The sequence below is a fragment of the Urocitellus parryii genome, chromosome 12, assembly GCF_045843805.1.
Source record: "Urocitellus parryii isolate mUroPar1 chromosome 12, mUroPar1.hap1, whole genome shotgun sequence".
NCBI classification, from domain to species: domain Eukaryota; kingdom Metazoa; phylum Chordata; class Mammalia; order Rodentia; family Sciuridae; genus Urocitellus; species Urocitellus parryii.
The window spans coordinates 50,779,005-50,798,175 of record NC_135542.1 but is presented as its reverse complement, the minus strand read 5'-3'; the positions used below and the strand labels follow the sequence as shown (position 1 = coordinate 50,798,175).

At 45.1% G+C, this 19,171-nt stretch overlaps 1 protein-coding gene across 1 annotated transcript in view; it reads left to right on the top strand.

The window, feature by feature from the left end:
- Kif3c (kinesin family member 3C) overlaps nucleotides 1-19,171 on the top strand; it is a 39,661-nt gene that overhangs the window by 4,248 nt on the left and 16,242 nt on the right. The window contains exons 2-3 of the mRNA XM_026392972.2: nucleotides 17,120-17,221; nucleotides 17,908-18,030. Coding sequence (XP_026248757.2) covers nucleotides 17,120-17,221; nucleotides 17,908-18,030 — 225 coding nt within the window. The remainder of the gene's footprint in view (nucleotides 1-17,119; nucleotides 17,222-17,907; nucleotides 18,031-19,171) is intronic.

The following is a 19,171-nucleotide window of genomic DNA, read 5'->3' as shown; positions in this document are numbered from 1 at the left end:
GCTATTTGAAAGGCTGAGGCAGGAGGATCGCTTGTCTTAGTAAGTCAGCCTTGTCTTAGTAAACAGAGGGGATGGAGGGGAAGGGGGAGTGGGAGAAAGAGAGAGACAGAGAGAAAGAGGAAAAAAAAAAAAAAAAGAAACAGAGACAGAGAGCATGCTATCAGGGTGGCCAGTGCTGGAATTCTTTCACTAGAGATATAGCTCATGTAATACCATAAATTATAGCTGGCGGGACCCTTGAGAAACTTGAGGCCTGGAACTTGCCCAGGGCCACACAGGTGAACTGAGCAGAGCCCAGAATTTTCATACTTGGTCCAGAACTTTCCATTGTTCCAAGGTCATCAGGTTACCTGTGTTCCTTGATAATCAGTAATTTGTTTTTACATAACGCTTTGCCATCTTAATCTCATTTAATCCTCCTAACAAGCACAAGAGATGGGTGTTGCTGTTTCCACTTGACAGTTATGAAAAGCAAGGCTGTGGAAGTGGAGCCTGGTCAGTGACCTTGGCTGTTAGTGCCAAAGCCAGTAGTGGAACCCAGGTTTTCTGATGCCCCCAAATCTGCACTTGCTCCAGTCAGATTCCTCCTTGTTTGTTCATGGTGTGACTCAGGGCAAAGGACTCTGCCTCTCTAGGCCTTGGATTTTCATTTGCCTAATGAGGAGGAGAAGGCTGACATGGCTCCCTGGGGAGTGGGTGAAATGGTCATTATGTGCTGGCTTTCAGATCTAAGCAAGGGGAAATTCCAGGAGGAGAATGATTCCACATCCTGTGACTTCTTGTCACATCCAGTCCAGGAAAATCAGTAGGGAGCAAGCCCAGAATGGGCCCAGCCTCCCTGGTGGCAGCCCCTAAGGCACCAGCTGGTCCAGCATGGTATGATTCTGGGATGGTGGAAACAGTTTGAGGGTTCCTAAGGGAACGCAGTGGAGATGGTTGTGCTGAAGATTAAATGAGATCAAGCACCAAATAAATGGAGGGCATTAGCAGCCACAGGGTGGCTTCTGGCTGCCAAGCAGGGGTCCAGTGATCTCAAGCACTGACATCTTTGTTGTCTGCTTAACTCTTTCCTTACCCTGCCATCCCAGCTGCCTTGCCATAACCCTGCCAAGGCAGGGAGCAGAGCCAAGCAGAAGAGATCTCAGGAGCAAGGGTCCCGCCTAGAAATTAGCCAAGCTTTTGCTTCCCATCTTCAACTCACTCCTGGCCCCATGTTCTGAGTTATGGCATTATCTCCAGTTCTCATCACCCCCCAGTCCCTTCCTCCAGTTCATACCACTCTCTGGGGGCAGCTAAGCCACAGTTGAGGCGACCCAGTGCCCTCATTCACTCTCTGACTCATTTCATCGTCTGTCTCGCCTGCTTCCCTGCCTGCCACCTCCAAGGCTCCCAGTTCTCTTTGTTCTCCCCTTGGTGTGTACAAACACCAGGGCTGTCTCCTTGGAATCTCCTTTCATCTCTCTTATTTACTATATTTACTATAAGCTCTTTTTGCATTTACCATATTTACTATGTTTATCCTGTGGGCCTCAGGGGGATGTTAGTGTGGACAGAGGTGTGAGAGTTTGTGATTGCTATCAGTGTTCTGTTTCCCATTAATCAATAGTGATCCATACTTAGATTGTGGATCTCCGGAGTTGGGAGACTTGATAGCAGTCGAGGCTTATGAAATAGAAATAAGTAACATCACAGACCCACAATGCAGAGAAAACTCAAATGTTTTTGCACAATGTACATACTGACATGATGACTGATGAATTTGTGTAGATTGGTTGGGAAAAGTCCCACTTTACTCAATTTAGTTATGCATATTTATTTATTTATGTATGTATTTATAGTGCTTGAGATCAAGCCCAGGGCCTCTCACATGCTAGGCAAGTGCTGTATCACTGAGCTACATCCCCAGCCCAAGATTTTTTTTTTTTTTAAATGACTGCTTTAATTTTGAAATTAAAATTTTTGAGGGGCTGGACGAGGTGATTTCTAAAACTTTGATTCTAGCTACTCAGAGGAAAAGAAGAGTGTTTGGGGGGAGACATAGGCTGCAGAGGACACCAAACACAGGCTCAAATTGAAGAGAGGTTGAAACAACAGCATTAGGATGTGATCACAGTAAGAAGGTCTGCAGGGAGAAAGCTGGGGTCTTGGCCAGAACCCAGCTCTGTCATGGCGAATGTAAAGAAGAAACCCTGCAGAAGGAGACCCCAAAGCCAAAGGGATGCTATCACCACAGGGAGCACAAACTACACTGAAATTTTACTATCCCTTTGTGGATTGCTTTTCTTCCTCCTACCTTTATGCATGGGGGTAACCATAGGTGGGGGTATAAGAGAGGGAGTTTTAGGCCTGAGAAATAACAGTAATGGCAATGATAATGAAGTTTACCGAACACTTCACTTCTGCCAATTGCTGTATCGTATACAAATCATCTTACTTAATCTATGCAAGCATCCTCCAAGAAAAATGTTGTATGGAGCAGAATTATTCAAACTCAAGTTTGTTTGACATAATTTTTTTTTTTTTTTTTTTGGTACCAGAGATTGAACTCAGGGACACTCACCACTGAACCACATTTGCAGCCTTTTTTTTTTTTTTTGTATTTTATTTAGAGACAGGGTCTCACTGAGTTGCTTAGTGCCTTGCTATTACTGAGGCTGGCTTTGAACTCAGAAGCCTCCTGCCTCAGCCTCCTGAGCCACTGGGATTACAGACACTGGATTATAGCCACTGCACCCAGCTTGACATAAAATGTGATGCCCTTTTCTGTTTAAAGAATTAGTATTTATCAGGTATTAGTATTTATATTGGTTGCAGGGAAGGTGTTAAAAATGATAGTAGCTATTGTAGATGTTTCAGATTTGAGGTGGCAGAAACAGGTGGGCTGCTGGGGATGGTTAGAAGCTAGCACAAGTCTAGGAATGGAGATTGGGGGGCTCATCTTTAGAAGAAGACTCAGATGAGACCCCCAACTCTATGTTCTTGACCCTCCCAGACTGAGGTCTCCTGATTTGGTCTCTCTGCTGTTCTGATGCTACAGATTGCTGGGTTCAGGATCTGGGCATCAGAATCAGACAATTCTGGGTTTAGTGACTTACTAGTTCTGAGACCTCTGAGGTCCAGTTTCCTCATCTTTAAAACGGGGTAATAATAATAATAGCTATGTTATAGTGCTACTAATAGAATTAAATGAGATAATCCGTGCAAAGCTCTTTGAACAATTCCTGGCACATAAATGTAAGTAATTATCTCCAACAGCTGAATGGAGGTTTTCACTTGGCCAACTTCCTGACATATCAAGCATATCATGTTTTAGCAATAGCAAAGCCGAACAGTCTAACTGTAATGTTTCTTTTCGATCTTGCTGCCTATGCAAGTTATCCAATAGGAGACTTCACAACTGGCTGGTCTGCCCCATCCTTTCACCCCAACATGTCCTCCCTGTCCTGCTGGTTACACTGTTTTTGTAATCTGGATTGTCCCTGGAAACCAGGGAGAGGGAAGTATGGAATCACATTAAGCTCAATATAAAGAATTTTTTGGGCTGGGGATGTGGCTCAAGCGGTAGCGCGCTCGCCTGGCATGCGTGCGGCCCGGGTTCGATCCTCAGCACCACATACCAACAAGATGTTGTGTCCGCCGAGAACTAAAAAATAAATATTAAAAATTCTCTCTCTCTCTCTCTCCTCTCTCACTCTCTCTTTAAAAAAAAAAAAAGAATTTTTTAATAGTTAAAATTGGGTTGCTTTAATGGGCTGGGGTTGAGGCAGAGGTAGAGTACTTGTCTGGCATGTGTAATGCACAGGGTTCAATCCTTAGCATCACATAAAAATAAATAAATAAAGTAAAGGTATTGTGTCCATTGGGTTGCTTTAAGAAGTAATGAGCAGCCTTGGTAGTGGTGAAGATTTCATGGGTGTATAATTATCGCCAAACTCCTGGAGCTGAATTCATTAAATATGTACAACATGTACAACTTTTTACATGTCAATCATGCTTCAATCAACTGTGGGTCTCCATTCCTGTGAATGTTCATGGAGAGACTGAATGTCAGTCTAAGGGATTAGATGTAGTGCTCTAAGGAACTGATGGATCAGAAAAGCCATAGAACTACATGATCTTTAAAATGTCCTTCTTGTCTATAATCCAGTGCCTCGGGAGGCTGAGGCAGGAGGATCACAAGTTCAAAGCCATCCTCAGCCACTTAGAGAGACCCTCAGCAATTTAGCCAGACCCTGTCTCAAAATTTTAAAAAAAGAAGGTGATAAGGCTGGGGATGTGGCTCAGTAGTTGAGTGCCCCTGGTTCCAAATAAGTAAATAAATAAATCCCCATCTCTTAAGAGTTCTTAATTGTTTGAAATAGCATCTTTTTTTTTAAACAACACATATTTATTATTATTCAGTTGTCATGGATCAGGAGTCCACTCATGGCTTCTTGAGGACCTTTCTAAGTTGATAATCAAGATGCTGGCCAGTGCTGGGTTCTCATCTGGAGACTTGAGTGGGGAAGACTCTACTTCCAAACTCTTTGGTTGTTGACAGCACTCATGCCCTTGCAGTATATAACTCATGGCAGCCTGCTTCTTCAAAGGCTGTGACAGAGGCAGAGGCTCTGGCAAGAGAGGTGTCATACTCCATTTGATCCTGTACATGCAATCCTCTCTTGGTCAGAAGTAAGGCACAGGTCTTGCTCAGGAACAAGGGGAGGGGTTACACAAGGTGTGATAGTGAGGAAGTGGGGTCACAGGACCTGCTTACATCTGTCCTCAAATAGCATCTTTTTTTTTCATTTTTTTCATTTTTTTTTGAAAATTAAAAGAGGGCTTAAAGTTTAAATTGCATGGATTCAACTAATAATAAAAGATCATTTTCAGTTCTCTATCACGATGAGTTAAAGAATCAAGGACAATGAGAAGAAGAGAGGAAGAAAGAAAATGGGGGAGGCAAGAGAGAACTAGAGGGGGAAAATGAAGAGGGGAGAGAGAAATAGGGTCACAGAGGCAAGGAGAAAGAAGAAAGTGGGTGGTGGAGTGGACAACAGGTTTTTTGGGGAAAAGCAACTTCAACTGGGAGATGAAGTTCTGTAGACAGTTGAATCCTCGGTATCATTCCACTGTCCTGACCTTGGACAAATAGGGGTGGTCACCTTCTTTAAGGACTGCCCAATAACCTAGGGAGCATCTTCTTTCCCAAAGCTGATCTTGTTTCATCTGCATGTCCCCAAGGGCACCAGCCCCATGCATATACTTGGAGATTTTTGGTCTGGGTGACCAAGGGACTTTGGGCACCCCCACCTCCATCACAGATGAGTCCTCCACTATCAAACCCTTGAGAGAAGACTGGAGATGACATGTGACACACATTTCAGGCTGGGTCTGGCATCTAGGTCAAAGCCCATGGCCTCTTGGTATCAGAGGGAGCAGTACCCATGTTCCTATATTCCTTTCCATCCCTGATAGCTGTGGTCAGTTAACAGAATAGTCCTGTGCCAGGGGCATTTGTAACATAAAGACTTGATCAGTGGGAAGCATATAAGGTTAATGCATTTCTGAGTCCTGGGCTTCAGATTTTGGTGAGGCTCAGCAGGCCTTTTTGTCGGTGTTGGGTTTCTCATGCTGTTTATCAGCTAGAGGATTGTGTTATCATATTGCCCTTAGTCATTCCCAGCCCCTGGTTGGGAGAGGATTGGATGAAGTGGCTGGCTGACATAATGTTCTCATTGTGCCCTGAGGACCAGGAAGAAAGGCCAGGACTTCAGATCAAGAAGGACACCTTTTTCCTATGGGCTTGCTAGCCCTGTACCTAGCCAGTCTGAGCAAGACATCTTTCCAGAGGCTGCTGAACCAAATGGCATGTCTAAGTGGAGAAGAAAATGGTCCCTCTTCCCACAGATCCAGCTCTGTGGCTGTGGAAACTGTACAAGGCAGACCTCTGTGCCTAGCTTCTAGGTTACCTGCACTTATTGTTTGGTATATCTTGAATTTTTATTCATTTTTTGTTCATCTTTTGATACTGGAGCTCAGCCAGGGGACTTGCACATGCTAAGTACATGCTCTACCACACAGCTGTACTCCTGGCCCCTAGAATTTTTAACATCTTGAAAACTCCTAGGCATTACCTCCTGATTAGACTCAGAGTTACTTTGTTTTCTTCTTTCTTCTTTCTTTCTTTCTTTCTTTCTTTCTTTCTTTCTTTCTTTCTTTCTTTCTTTCTTTTTATATAGATGGACATAATACCTTTATTTTATTTATTTATATTTATGTGGCACTGAGTCTGGAACCAGTGCCTCACACATGCTAGGCAAATGCTCTACCACTGACCCACAATCGCAGCCCCTCAGAGTTACTTTCTGTCTCTCTTTCCTCCCAGGTAATGACTACCAGCTGAATGTAGTGGTGCATGCCTGTAATCCCAGCAACTGGGAGGCAGGCAGGATCTGAAGCAGGCAGATCACAAATTTGAGGCCTGCCTGGGTAATTTAGCGATATGCTGACTCAAAATAAAAAGGGCTGGGGATGTAGCTCAGTGGTAGAGTGCCCCTGGGTTCAATTGTCAGTACTGTAAGAAAAAAAAAATCCCTGTGACAAATAATGATATTAAGGCACATTAAGGAATGAAGAACCCAAGGTCATACCCCTAGAACGTGGTAGGGCCAGAATTATGAACCTCATCTGCCTGACTCCAAAGCTCCTGATCTTCCATATTGAAACACCAGATCAGAAAGGAAGGATTTGTGCCAGATCCCTGGCTAATAGGCCCCAGTGGGAACTCTTATCTCCTGGGATACTTAACTCATCTCTGTCCTTCCGTATGATGCAAATATTCAGCCTCTGACCTCAACCCAGCACCACTCATTCATATAATCAACAAATCTTTTATGTACCATGGCCAAGAACATAGGTCAGTGGATATAGTTAACTTCATCTTTAAATTCTTTAAATTTCCAGAAGGAATCACAAAAGAAGTCACTGGTATTGGGATCATACTTAGGGATCATAATATGGAAGAGGACTTTTATTTTTTAGTTCATACCTTTTTTAAATTTTTTTTTACAATAAGCATTTTTTTATTTAAACAAAAACTAATGTAATTTGTGTGTGTGTGTGTGTGTGTGTGTGTGTGTGTGTGTGGTTCTGGGGATTGAACCCAGGGCTTTATGCATGCAAGGCAAGCACTGTACTAACTGAACTATATCCCCAGTCCTAATGTAAAATTTTTAAAGGAAAAAAACTTTGTTGGGGTTCTGTGATTTAAAAAATAAACAAATAAAAGGTCAATCCCCAGGACTGGGGCTATATAGCTCAGTGGAGGAGTGCTTGCCTCATATGTGTCAGGCACCACATTAAAAAAATAATAAAAATAAAGGCATATTGTCCATCTATAACTACCAAAATAATTTTTTTTTAAAAAAAAGCAGGAGCAAGCCAACTGTGGTGCACGCCTATAATCCCAGCTGAGGTATAATCAAGAGGCTGAGGCAGGAGGATCACAAATTCAAGGCCAGCCTCAGCAATTTAGTAAGATCTTATTTCAAAAAATACAAAGGGTGGGAATGTCACTCATTAATAAAGTGCCTCTGGATTTAATTCACCGTACTCCACCACCACCACCACCACCTGCCCCCCCCCCCCCCGCCGCCAAAAAAAGAAAAATGCTCAAGAGTGATATTGGCCAACTTATTTTGTTATATTGTATGCATGTATGGGATATGTAACAACAAATCCCATCATTACAACTGTACTATACCAATTTAAAAATGAAAAGGGAAAAAATAGAAGACGTATTAATATCCATTTGGAAGACTGGCTTAACGTGAGTCAATAATTGAGAGAGATCTCGGGTTGATAACAGTATTAAGTTGTACCCAGTTATTGATAATCCTGCAACTTAAAGACAAGTCACTTCTGCTTCCAGGGGTTTTAAGAAATGCTTGCTTCATGCGCCATTTGCAGATTCCCCTTGGAAGCAGAAGATGAGGAGCCCAGGAACAGAGACAGTGTGAATGAGTGGCAGCAAGGGATGGAGAGGAGTGACTGAGATTTGACTGAGATCCTGGAGGCTACATGACCCAGGGTGAACCACCTAACCTCTCTGGGCCCTGAACCTCATGTGTCATACACTGAAGGTCTCATCTGGTTCTGACACTGTAGCATGTTGCTATCTGGGATTGTATCCTGGATGCTGAAGAGAAACCTTCTAGAAAACACAAATACATGAGGAAGAGTGGAGAAAACACACAATGAGGTGAGCCAGGTGTTCACAGTTACTTATGCAGTAGAAGGGCTTATTTTTCCTTCTGCATTCCTCCAAGGTGGTCTGTGGACTCTGACCTTGTCCCCCTGTGAAGCTGGGACTAGCTTACCTCACTTTCTGGCCAATATTTCTCCTGATCTCTTAATTGTTCTTTTTTCTGATGAGAGAATTCCTAGCACTTGAAACATCAGATATTTTTGTTATGTTTTGAGCCATCCAAGGAGGAAACTCAGAGCAATGTCCTGATTTACATCCCCAGGGTAGAGAATCACTGAAAATAGCACTATTCATCTGAAAATAGTCCTATTCGTCCCCTCCCCTTGGTCTCTCATTTCTTCTTCCTTCACTGCTGATTCCTGAAGACCTGCAGTCAGGGAACTAGAAAAGGAGAAAAAGGCCTGAGACTGACAGTAGACTGTGTAGCTGTATTTTCCAAGAGGTAAAAGCAGGATCTGTTGAGCTAGCTGTCGTATTTTGCTCTTTATGGTGAGTAGGGGACACCTACCAATGAGGCACTGAATTTGTGGGTAACCACTGACTTTTGGTTGTACCTGCCCATTTACCAAGCACCTTTGCCTCCATCATTGAACTTGCCCTTCTTACCCAAAGCCTGCAAGGAATCAGAATTCTCCCCATTTTATAGATGAGAACGCTGAAGTCCAGAGAGCCAATACCTTAGATATTATAAGAGGGTGGCAGAACATAGGAGGACTGGGGTGCTCTGATTCACGTACCCAGCATTCTTGGTGGCCTTTCCCATGAGCATTGCAGGTTTTGGCCTCTCTGGGACTCTAGATACTGACAACCTTCCTCCAGCACATGGTTAAGAGCTCTAACTGACTTATTACAGAGGCCCCCATGAGAGCCACACATGGGCAGAGGCATCTTCAGCAGAGCCCTGTCTGTTCCTTATGGAAGAGAAAGCATGGTGCTCTGAGCTTTCCCAACTTGGGAAAGGTACAAATACCAAACGCTGCTTCTCTCTAAGGCACATTTCTACCTGTAGAAAGCTGTGGAACAGCCAAAGAACACTGGACCTAGGGTTAGGGGGCTGGTGTTCAAATAGTATCCTGGTCAATGGGCCTGGTGGTGCACAACTGGAATCCCAGCCACTCAGGGAGAATAAAGCAGGAGGACTGCAAGTTCGAGGCCAACCTTGACAACTTAAAGAGCTTCTGTCTCAAAAATAAAATAAAGAGGACTGGGGATGTAGCTTTGTGGTAGAGCACCACTGGATTCAGCCCCTGCTCTGCACTCCCCCCAACACACACACACATTACCCTGGCTCTTACTGGCTCCACAACCTTGAGCAAGTCACTTTACCTGTCTGACCTTTAGTTTTCTTTAAATTTTTTTTTCTTGCCTTAGTTTTATGTCCAATGTAAATTAAAATCCTTATTACATAAGGCTCTTGTGCTCATTAAATAAGATGGTTAAGGTACGAAGAAACTTGCCCAGACACAGGTATATGGCAGTTTATACCTGAGACTCCTGTTGCCTGCAGAATGTCACAGAGAGGCTAGCAGAGGCACGGCAGAGCCTGTTCAGCTTCCCTGTCATTGGAAAATCACACTTGATGGCGGGTATTTTCCCCAAAGAATGGCTGGCACCGTCTGCTGTCTCCATCCTGGCTTTCCAGGTCAGCACTTAACGACTTCTGGGGCCTCCTTTCTCCTCCCTCTGGTTTTGTGTTCTATCTACTCCTGGGATAGGGAAAGATGAGCCTCTGAGGCTTTCAGCTGTGGGCACAAGCTGACACAGTCACTGTGTTGGTCCTGGCTATTAATTGTGACAGCAGCTGACCTGCCTGATACCTGCAACCAGGGCCCTGATCAAACTGGTAAATTATTTGGAAAATATAGAGTCAATCAAAGAAGATACACACAAATAAATCCTTCATGGGAGACTCTAGGCTTAGAGGACTCCATTTCGGGGCCTGGTTCCTCATCTATAAAGCTTAGGGTTTGGGGTTGATAATTCCCAAGGTCCCATTGGCTACTCTGAGAGTCAGTGCTGGTGTCCTGGAGCACCCAGTCTGGTCTCCTCCACCCCCCACAGCCTCTGCTGGCCTTTTAGTCACACTGGACTTATTTAGAACCAGTAGGACCAAATGCAGTCCTGTCCACAGGCACCACCCACCTATACTCTTTTGCCCTGAAAGATCACAAAGGAAGCATTGACTCGAGAGGCTGAGAGCTCCAGGGAACTTTTCCTCGGGGGCAGAACTCCACATTCCCAGGCCCTCGGCTTTATGCACCCCAACCTGAATTGGGCTGAGAGTGTAGGTATCCCTGTCTTTCACAGCCCCCTGTAAGTGATGGTTAAGGATATAAACCTCTGAGGCAAAGGAAGAGATGACCCCTACTATCCTCAGAAAGATGGGGGAAATAAAAAGCAAAACAACCCAAACCTGTTTCCAAACAAATAAAGGAAGCTGGTATGTGATATATTGCAAAGTGTGGGATGAAAAAGCATGGGTTGAGACTGGGGAGAAGAAGGGGACTGAGACCTTGCACCTGGACTGAGGCCCTCGCCACAGATTTCATGCCAGAGCCAGCCCCCTCTCACAGCATAAGACTGGTCCTGTCCTCCTGGCTTTGATGATAGCGTGGGCTTGGGTAAGTGGGCCAGACTTGGCGAGGAAGCAATAAGGCAAAATCAGTTTTCATTCAGTTCACATCTGTGCTGGGCCTGGCGAGATTGGCAGAGAAGCAGAGGGGCACTGCACAAATGGAATGGGGGATAATGGGCAGTTAGTCATCATCCAGGAGTTTTCTTCATGGAGCTCTGGGCCAGACAGCAGGAAAGGTCTCGAAGCAGAGTTCTAGATCCAAGGACGTTTAATAGGAAGCAGAAGCAGGTCATCAGGAACCAGCACTGAGAATCATGTCATGGGAATGAAGGTTGAAGGACTGCTGGGATGTTGGGTCCCTGCAGTCTTGGCTGATGCATAAGATGGCAGGCCCATGGGCCCCTCAAATTCTGCCCAGTGATGCCCAGATGGATTAGAGAACTGGGTAAAGCTGGCTCCAGGGTACTTGCTTGTAGCCCCAGTGATTTGGGAGGCTGAGGCAGGGGAATCACAAGTTCAAGGCAGCAACATAGCAAGACTGTCTCAAAATAAAAAATATAAAGGACTGGGGATGGCCACGTGCGGTGGTGCACGCCTGTAATCCCAGCAGCTCAGGAGGCAGAGGCAGGAGGATGGTAAGTTCAAAGCCAGCCTCAGCAAAAATCGAGGTGCTAAGCAACTCAGAGAGACCCTGTCTCTAAATAAAATACGGCTGGGGATGTGGCTTAGTGGTCAAGTGCCCCGAGTTCAATTCCTGGTACCAAAAAAAAAAAAAGGACTGGGGACATAGCTCAGTGGTAAAGTACCCCTGAGTTCAATCCCTCGGTACAAAAGAAAAAAAAAGAATTATATGTAAAAAGGTGTTTATAATTAAACATATTCTAATTTATATATTAGTATGTAATAATAAAATTATAATCAGAAATGTTATAGAAGTAAGAAAATGCTTGGCATATTCCTAGCTCGTATTTTTAGCATGTCTACAGGAGTGAAAAAAATGATCTGTGGATAAGGAAAAATCTGGGGGGAACAAAAACAAGAAAAATGAAAGTAACTGAATAGCCATGGTAGGAAAAAAAACAGTTTTTCATTTTGTTTTATTTCTGGGGTTATTTTGATGTTTGTGTAATTTTTTTTTTCTGAAAGGAGAGCAAAACAATAAATGATTAAAAATATGACCCTAGAACCTCTGAATAAACTGTTGAGTATTTATTCCAGTACCAACTCCTGAGATAACAAATTTTGTACATTCATTGCCTTCAACAAACAGTAAAACTTCCTTTTATTTCTTCTAATAACTGCTGCTTTCAAAACTCAAAGTATAAGTTTTTATTCTGTGCACTAAAATTGATTGGAAAACTCTGGAACTTTCCTTCTCACACCCATTTTGACGTGTGAGTTTCCAGGCCTGTCCTCTTAACCTTTCTTTGTCTTTGCGGGCTGCAGAGTCCTGTTTTTTAGTCTCTTATAATAGCCCTGGGAGAACCTTCGCTGCCCTTCTCTGGATCTTCTCTCTAGAGAGGCAGTAAGGGACTATACACAGTGCTCCAGATTCAGCTGTATCATTGTTCTCTACAAGGGAATAATGTTTTTTGTCTTGTCACAGAAAAGCCTTCATGATGACACCTGGCCTGGTGCTACTGGGTCTTCACTGTGGCAGCATATTAAGCCAGGGGCTGGGAACAGCAGAGAATCACTCCCTCCTTCTCACCCTGCCCCCCCCTTTTTTCTGTCTCATTGTGCACAGTTATCATTTAATGAGTACAGTTAGGATCATTTTCCCAAAAAAAATGTAAAACTGTAACTGAAGCTCACCTGTCCTTTTTATTTATATTTATTTATTTATTTAGGTCAGCTCACGTGGTCTGGAAATTCTCTGGTAGTTTACCAAATCATCTGTGGTGTTGGGTGCACTCTCTTGCACAATTTCTGACAGATCTGTCCTATCCACTAACACTTGAGCATTTTTCCGTCTAGAGAAATGCTTGTTTATTTCTTTTTATTTTCTCTGATCCACGGTCCCTATATGAAGAAGCACTTTCCTTTATCGGTCTCCTCACTCCCTATGTAACTTAGCCTCTGAGTACAACCTTGCCAGGAGCATTTTAACATCCAGAGTTCTGGTCACTGGCTTTCTATGTGCTGTAATAACCTATTTTGTCCCAGTTTGAAAGAACAGTTTTCCGAGATCATTAGTCAGATGTGATTTTTCTCTTTGCTAGAAGCATGTTGATTTTCCTTCAGCTGGTCCTGCTTCTTCAGGCACTCGACAAATGACTGTCATAGGAAGGACTTGGGCTTTGGAGTCAGGCGGGCCTGTGACTGGATTCTCTGTTCAAGGTTAATGGCATGATGTGACCTTGGATGGGATACTTAACTTCTTTGAGCTTTCATTGGAAAAATAATAATGTAATAGTATGCCTCTTGCTGGGTGCTGTGGGGCATTCCTGCCTGTAATCCCAGCAACTGGGAGTCTGAGGCAAGAGGATTGCAAGTTTAAGATCAGTCTGGGCAACTTTGTGGGACAGTCTCAAAATAAAATAAGAAGAACTGGGGATGTAGCTCAGTGGTAGACCATTCCTGGGTTCAACCTCCAGTATCCTCCTCCCACAAAATAGTATGCCCCTTAAAGTAGACCTTGCCAAACATTAATGTACTAACAGTCACCTGGTGATCTAGGTATAAGGCATGTTCTGATTCTCTAGGTCTGGATGGTTTAAAAGCTTCCCAGGTGATTACACTATGCAGCAAAATTTGAAAACTAATGTCTTTTTTTTTTTTTTTTGGTACCAGGAATTGAACTAGGGGCAGTCAATCAATGAGTCACATCCCCAGACCTATTTTGTAGTTTTATACAGAGACAGGGTCTTATTGAGTTGCTTAGCATCTCCCCATTGCTGAGGCTGGCTTTGAACTTGCAATCCTCCTATCTCAGCCTCCCAAGCCACTGGCTAAGGTCTTTTTTTTTTTTTTTTTTTTAGAGAGAGTGAGAGACGAGAGAGAGAGAATTTTTAATATTTATTTTTTAGTTCTCGGCGGACACAACATCTTTGTTGGTATGTGGTGCTGAGGATCGAACCCGGGCCGCACACATGCCAGGCGAGCGCGCTACCGCTTGAGCCACATCCCCAGCCCCAGGTCTTTTTATTAGTTAGCAAAGAGTAAAGAATGATAGAGTCACATAAAATGCTGAGGAAAGTGCAAGAACCCAGGCTAAACTGGACACATGTGTCCCCGATTTGGAGACCAGACCACAAACCAGGCCCCTAAGAAATCCATTTCCCTGTAGTTAGAGCAGTTATCCATGGTCCTCAGTGGTAGGGGACTTACTCTGTGTAGTTCCTCTCCTTTATCTCACCCCTACACAACCCCACCCCTCCTGCCAGGTTTCCCGGATGCTCAGAGCCTGTGATAGAGAATATAGGTTGATCAATCAAAGGAGCAGCTGGGATATAGGCCCTATTTGTTGTCAATAAGTCAAAAGAAGAAAGAGAAAAAAAGGAACCCATCATCTGAGTCCCCATTGAGGATTCCATTCAGTTCATCAAATGCCTATTGAGTACTTGCCATGTGCCAATCTGTGATAAGACCCAGGGACCTTGAGGAATGAGTGATACATGATTCCTGTCTTGAAGGAATCACAGCAGAGGCAGAATGTAGACAAATAATGGTTCTCTTGTGGGAAAATAGTAGGAACATGTCCCGGTTATTGAGGAGGCCTTAAAGGAACAGCTTTGAGGGGATCAAGGAAAGTTTCCCAGGATGCTCAAGCTGAGTCTTGCAGGACAGGTGGCAGTTTTCCAGGTGGATATGGAGTGGGAGGAAGAACCTTGTGAAATTTGTGGAAGCCACAGCATATCGCAGGAGCTAGAATTCTTCGGCAAACTGGAGTGCAGAGCCTCCGTGGTCAGCGGAGAGTAGGAAGCTGAGCCAATACCTGGGGCCTGTAACAGCTACAGACCTTGATGCCCTCCTCTAGGGAATGAAGACCCACGGAGTCGTTTGAAGCAGAAGAGCATCCGTTCAGACTTGTGTTTTTGGAGGATTCCATAGGGTATCATGTGAGGCTGGATGGAAAGGGAAACTGAGGCAGTGGGGAGCCCATAGCAGTGGTCCAGGTGAGTCAGAAGGGTTGCAAGGAAGTCAGCAGGTGTTATGAAGACAAAAGGAAGGAGTCGCATAGGCTACACCAAGAAACAGATCTGATGGTGTTTAACGACTGGCCAGATGATGGGGGTGAGATGCACAGTGGGGACGAGGTGAGGGAAGTAAACTGCCAAAGGTGCTGAATTTCAGGAGTCACTCTCAGGGTTGTGTAAATGCAACCCTGAACAAGAAGGAGTCAAGAAACCAGTCATTGGTGGTGCATGACTGTAATCCTAGAGACTTAGGAGGCTGAGCCAGGAGGATTGCCAAGTTTCAGGCCAGCCTCAAAACTTAGACCCTGTCTCAAAAAAATAATATATCAAGAAGTATGTAATGTTTTGAACAACCAACAATAAAAAAAAAGCCAAAAAATAAAAATAAAATAAAAAAGGACTGGGAGGCTGGGGTTGTAGCTCAGTGGTAGAGTGCTTGCCTAGCATGTGTGACACATTTGATTTGATCCTCAACACTGCATAAAAATAAATAAATACAGGTATTATGTCCATCTATAACTAAAATAAAAAATTATAAAAAAAGAGGACTGGGAATATAGCTCAGTAGTACAGCATTCCTGGGTTCAAGTTCCTAGTACTACAAACAAACAAAAAGAAGGGTTGTGGCTTAGAGGTAGAGCACTTGCCTAGCATGCGTGAAGCCCTGGGTTCAATCCTCAGCACCACATAAAGTAAAATGAAGACATCGTGTCCACCTATAACTAATAAATAAATAAGTAAATAATAATAAATAAATAAATAAGGCATCAAGGTGAGTTATGTCAGTGATGTGGTGATGGGTAGATGGTGAGACCATTAACCAGGGGCACAGGTGGCTGTGGTGTGGCAGTAAGGACAGCTGGCATTCAAGAGCCCCTTCCTTTCTCCTTGGCCTCAGAGAATCTGCAGGCTGGTGTCCTCGTGCTTCTCTGACTGGCCCAGTTCAAGTGTCTGACCTTCCCAAAGCATCCCTTAACCCGTCTTCTGCTCTGTCCTCAGGGATGGGGCTCTCACAGGTGGCTGCCTACTTCCTCAGTCTGACAGCAACCTCTGCTTTGAGAGCCCTCAGGAGGTCAGCTGGTTCCACTGGGAAAAATTCCAGTGGGTAGACAGCCAATTTCTTCTGGTGGCTCAAGGTGATTTCAACCTTCCGGGAAGTCTGCGATGAAATCAGAGGACAGCTGGCTGCCCTGGGACAGCACCCTCTTATTGGCAGTAGTGACAGTGCATTTTATGGAGTCATGATTCATACAAATCCATTATTAATTCAGCTTCCAGTTCCAGAAATACCTCCTGTCGGCCTGTGCCAAGCATTCGTTGGGACCTTTTGCTCTCAGCGAGGCTGGGATGTGGGTTCAAATCTCACCTGCGTTACCTCAGGCGGGTTGTTCTCAACATCTTCACTTGTTAAATAAGTAGAGGAATAGTCAGTCCCCTTAGAAGATGATGGAGATCACGGCTGTTAAGGGCTTAGTTGAGCAACTACCATAGTGCTTTCCTTCCATCGGAGCCATTCTGGAATGAACGTGGCGTGGTTGCAACACTATAGACAGGAGCTCAGTAGAGTAACTCGCCCACGGCTTCCAGCCTCGTGGGTAGAGCCCAAGTCTTTCAAGCTGTCTCCAAAGCGCTCCCTGCCTCTGGGGCCCCATTGTGCTGCCTGTTGCTGCAGAATCTCTCCCTGGGATCTTGCTTCTACTTTCCACATCAAAGATGAGACCCTTTCTTCCTGTCCATGGAGAGAGCTGTCTTCCTGAGTCAGGAGCCACTTAGTGCAAGGGCTGGGCTGCCCAGTGACTCGCTTTTATCTCCCCTTCCTGAATACCATGTGGGGCCTGGTTGCCACCCACCCTCCTTGCAGGCTCTGTGAACCAACCTTCATTCTGTATCCAAAGCAAATAGATCAGGTGCCCTGTATTCCCTGAGGGGCTCCCTCTCTTTGCCTCCCTAATGGTCTTGTCAACAATGGGAGCCTTGTGCTGGGGCTCAAGAAGCTGGAGGGGAAAACTCTATTCTCATTGAGGTCCACAAGGCCCTGTCTTGGACACATCTTGTGTTCACTCCTAGAAGGATTACATAGCAGGGAAGAATAATGTCTGAGCTGAGGATGCTGTGGCCCCTTGCAAAGCCTATCTCTGAACCTCTGTGTGTCCTCAGGCCATGGAGAGCAAGCTGCTTATCGGTGGCAGAAACATTATGGATCACACCAATGAGCAGCAGAAGATGTTGGAACTGAAGAGGCAGGAGATTGCCGAACAGGTAGGGTGACCCGTCTTCAGGGCCCTTTGGGGTACATGTCCTTGAGGTAATGCCTAGGGTTTGGAGGTGAGTTCATACACTGTAATGCTCTAAGGTCCCTGGAAAATAGAGTGCTGAGAATCTAAGACATGCCACTCCGGGTCTCATGGGTCTGCCAGCCAGAGGTCTTCGGGGCACTGCTAGCTGGTAGATGAGAAGTGGAGGACTCTATGATGTCAGCCTCCACAAGGAACTTGGAAGGAACTCCTGGACCTTCCACAAGGCTGTGAGTTCATTGCCAACTGTGTACCATTTCCTAAATCCTCAAGAAGCACAATTTGTTGGTTACCAATCAATAGTGACACTATGTAGGACAAGTGAGAGATGGCTTGGAAGTCAGTGTGATTGGCATCTGTGTATGTGGGTAATACCCCTGGAGTAGGCCAGCTATTAGGGCTGGGGTCTCCATCCACAGGGGGCAGTACCTGCAAAGGGATGGCCATGGCAGCTGAGGAGACCTCGATGTCCACTGCTCCATGGGTGGGAACAGTGGACATGGGTCGTAGAATGTCCCCTTTTCCCTCCTGGCACTCGGGGTTATGGTGAAGTCAGGTTCCATGACAGAATGAGCCAGTCCCCTGAGCTTCCTTGGCCCTTGCCCAGGACATGCTGTCCCACTGAAGTCCCCTTGCCCTTCCTTGGCCTAGAAACGTCGTGAACGCGAAATGCAGCAGGAGATGATGCTCCGAGATGAGGAGACCATGGAGCTCCGGGGTACTTACACCTCCCTGCAGCAGGAGGTGGAGGTCAAAACCAAGAAACTCAAGAAGGTGAGATGCTGTAGCAGGATGGATCAAGATGTGCTGAGAGGGCTGGGACTGTAGCTCAGTGGTAGAGTGCCTGCCTTGCACATGTGAGGAACTGGGTTCGATTCTCAGCACCAAATAACAGTAAGTAAATAAATAAAGATATTGTGTCCATCTACAACTAAAAAACTATTAAAAAAAAAAAAAAGATGTGCTGAGGGCCCAAGAGCCTCTGCCCAAGACAGTCACCTGCCCAAGGGGTGGTGCTTCAAGGAGTCCTCCCACTTTTACATGAACTACTGAACCCTGAGCTGTATAGCCTGGGCCAGTGGAGTGAGGAGCAGGGAGGAGACAGGAGTCTGGCGTGGGGTGGAATAGATACTTTTCTCCTGGACCAAGTTGTTGGGGAGGGTTCATAGGCTGTAAGCTGTCACTTTTAGTCTCCAGTGTGCCATACTCAGAGTCCTTGGTAACATCCTCCCTTACAATGTCATCAGAGAATCAGTTTGGATAGCTGGATCTGGAGAAGGACTAGAGAGCGTAAAGAGACCTGAGAAAGAATTAAGCCTGTGGAAGCCTAGAAAGGGAGCCAAGGCCCTTCATACCATGTCAAGTGATAAGAATCTCTGGTCACCAGGATCTTTCAAAGTTCATGGCAGGGGAAAGATGTGCACATAAGATGGAGGTCTAGGGCAAGAAGTAGCAAACTCCTGCTTGGATTCTGGGAAGCACTTGGGAGCTCCCAGAGTTTTTGATGTGGCTGTCCCAGAGCTGGCCAGGAGAGTCCTAGCCACACCACTACCTGGGAAGTTGTCATGGACATGCTCAGTGGCTTAGGAATGGAACATGAGGGCCAATGCCAACCTCCACATCCTGCTGCCACTTTTGGGAATCCCTGGAAAGTGGGAACCAGTCACCTTCACAACTTGCTCAGCTTCCAACCCAACCCTGGTTCTCCAAAGAGATGGGGTCCTAGCTCTTGTATTGATTAATTGTGTGACCTTTTTGCTAGTCTGTGCCTCAGCTTCCTCCTCAATTCAAAAGAGGTTGTTAGACCAAAAGGTCCCTCAGGTTTCCAGTGTGAACATTCCATGATGCTTAAAGCAGCTAAGAAAGAGCAGGGAATCACGGCAGGCCTCAGCAAAGGGACACACAAAGGCCCTTT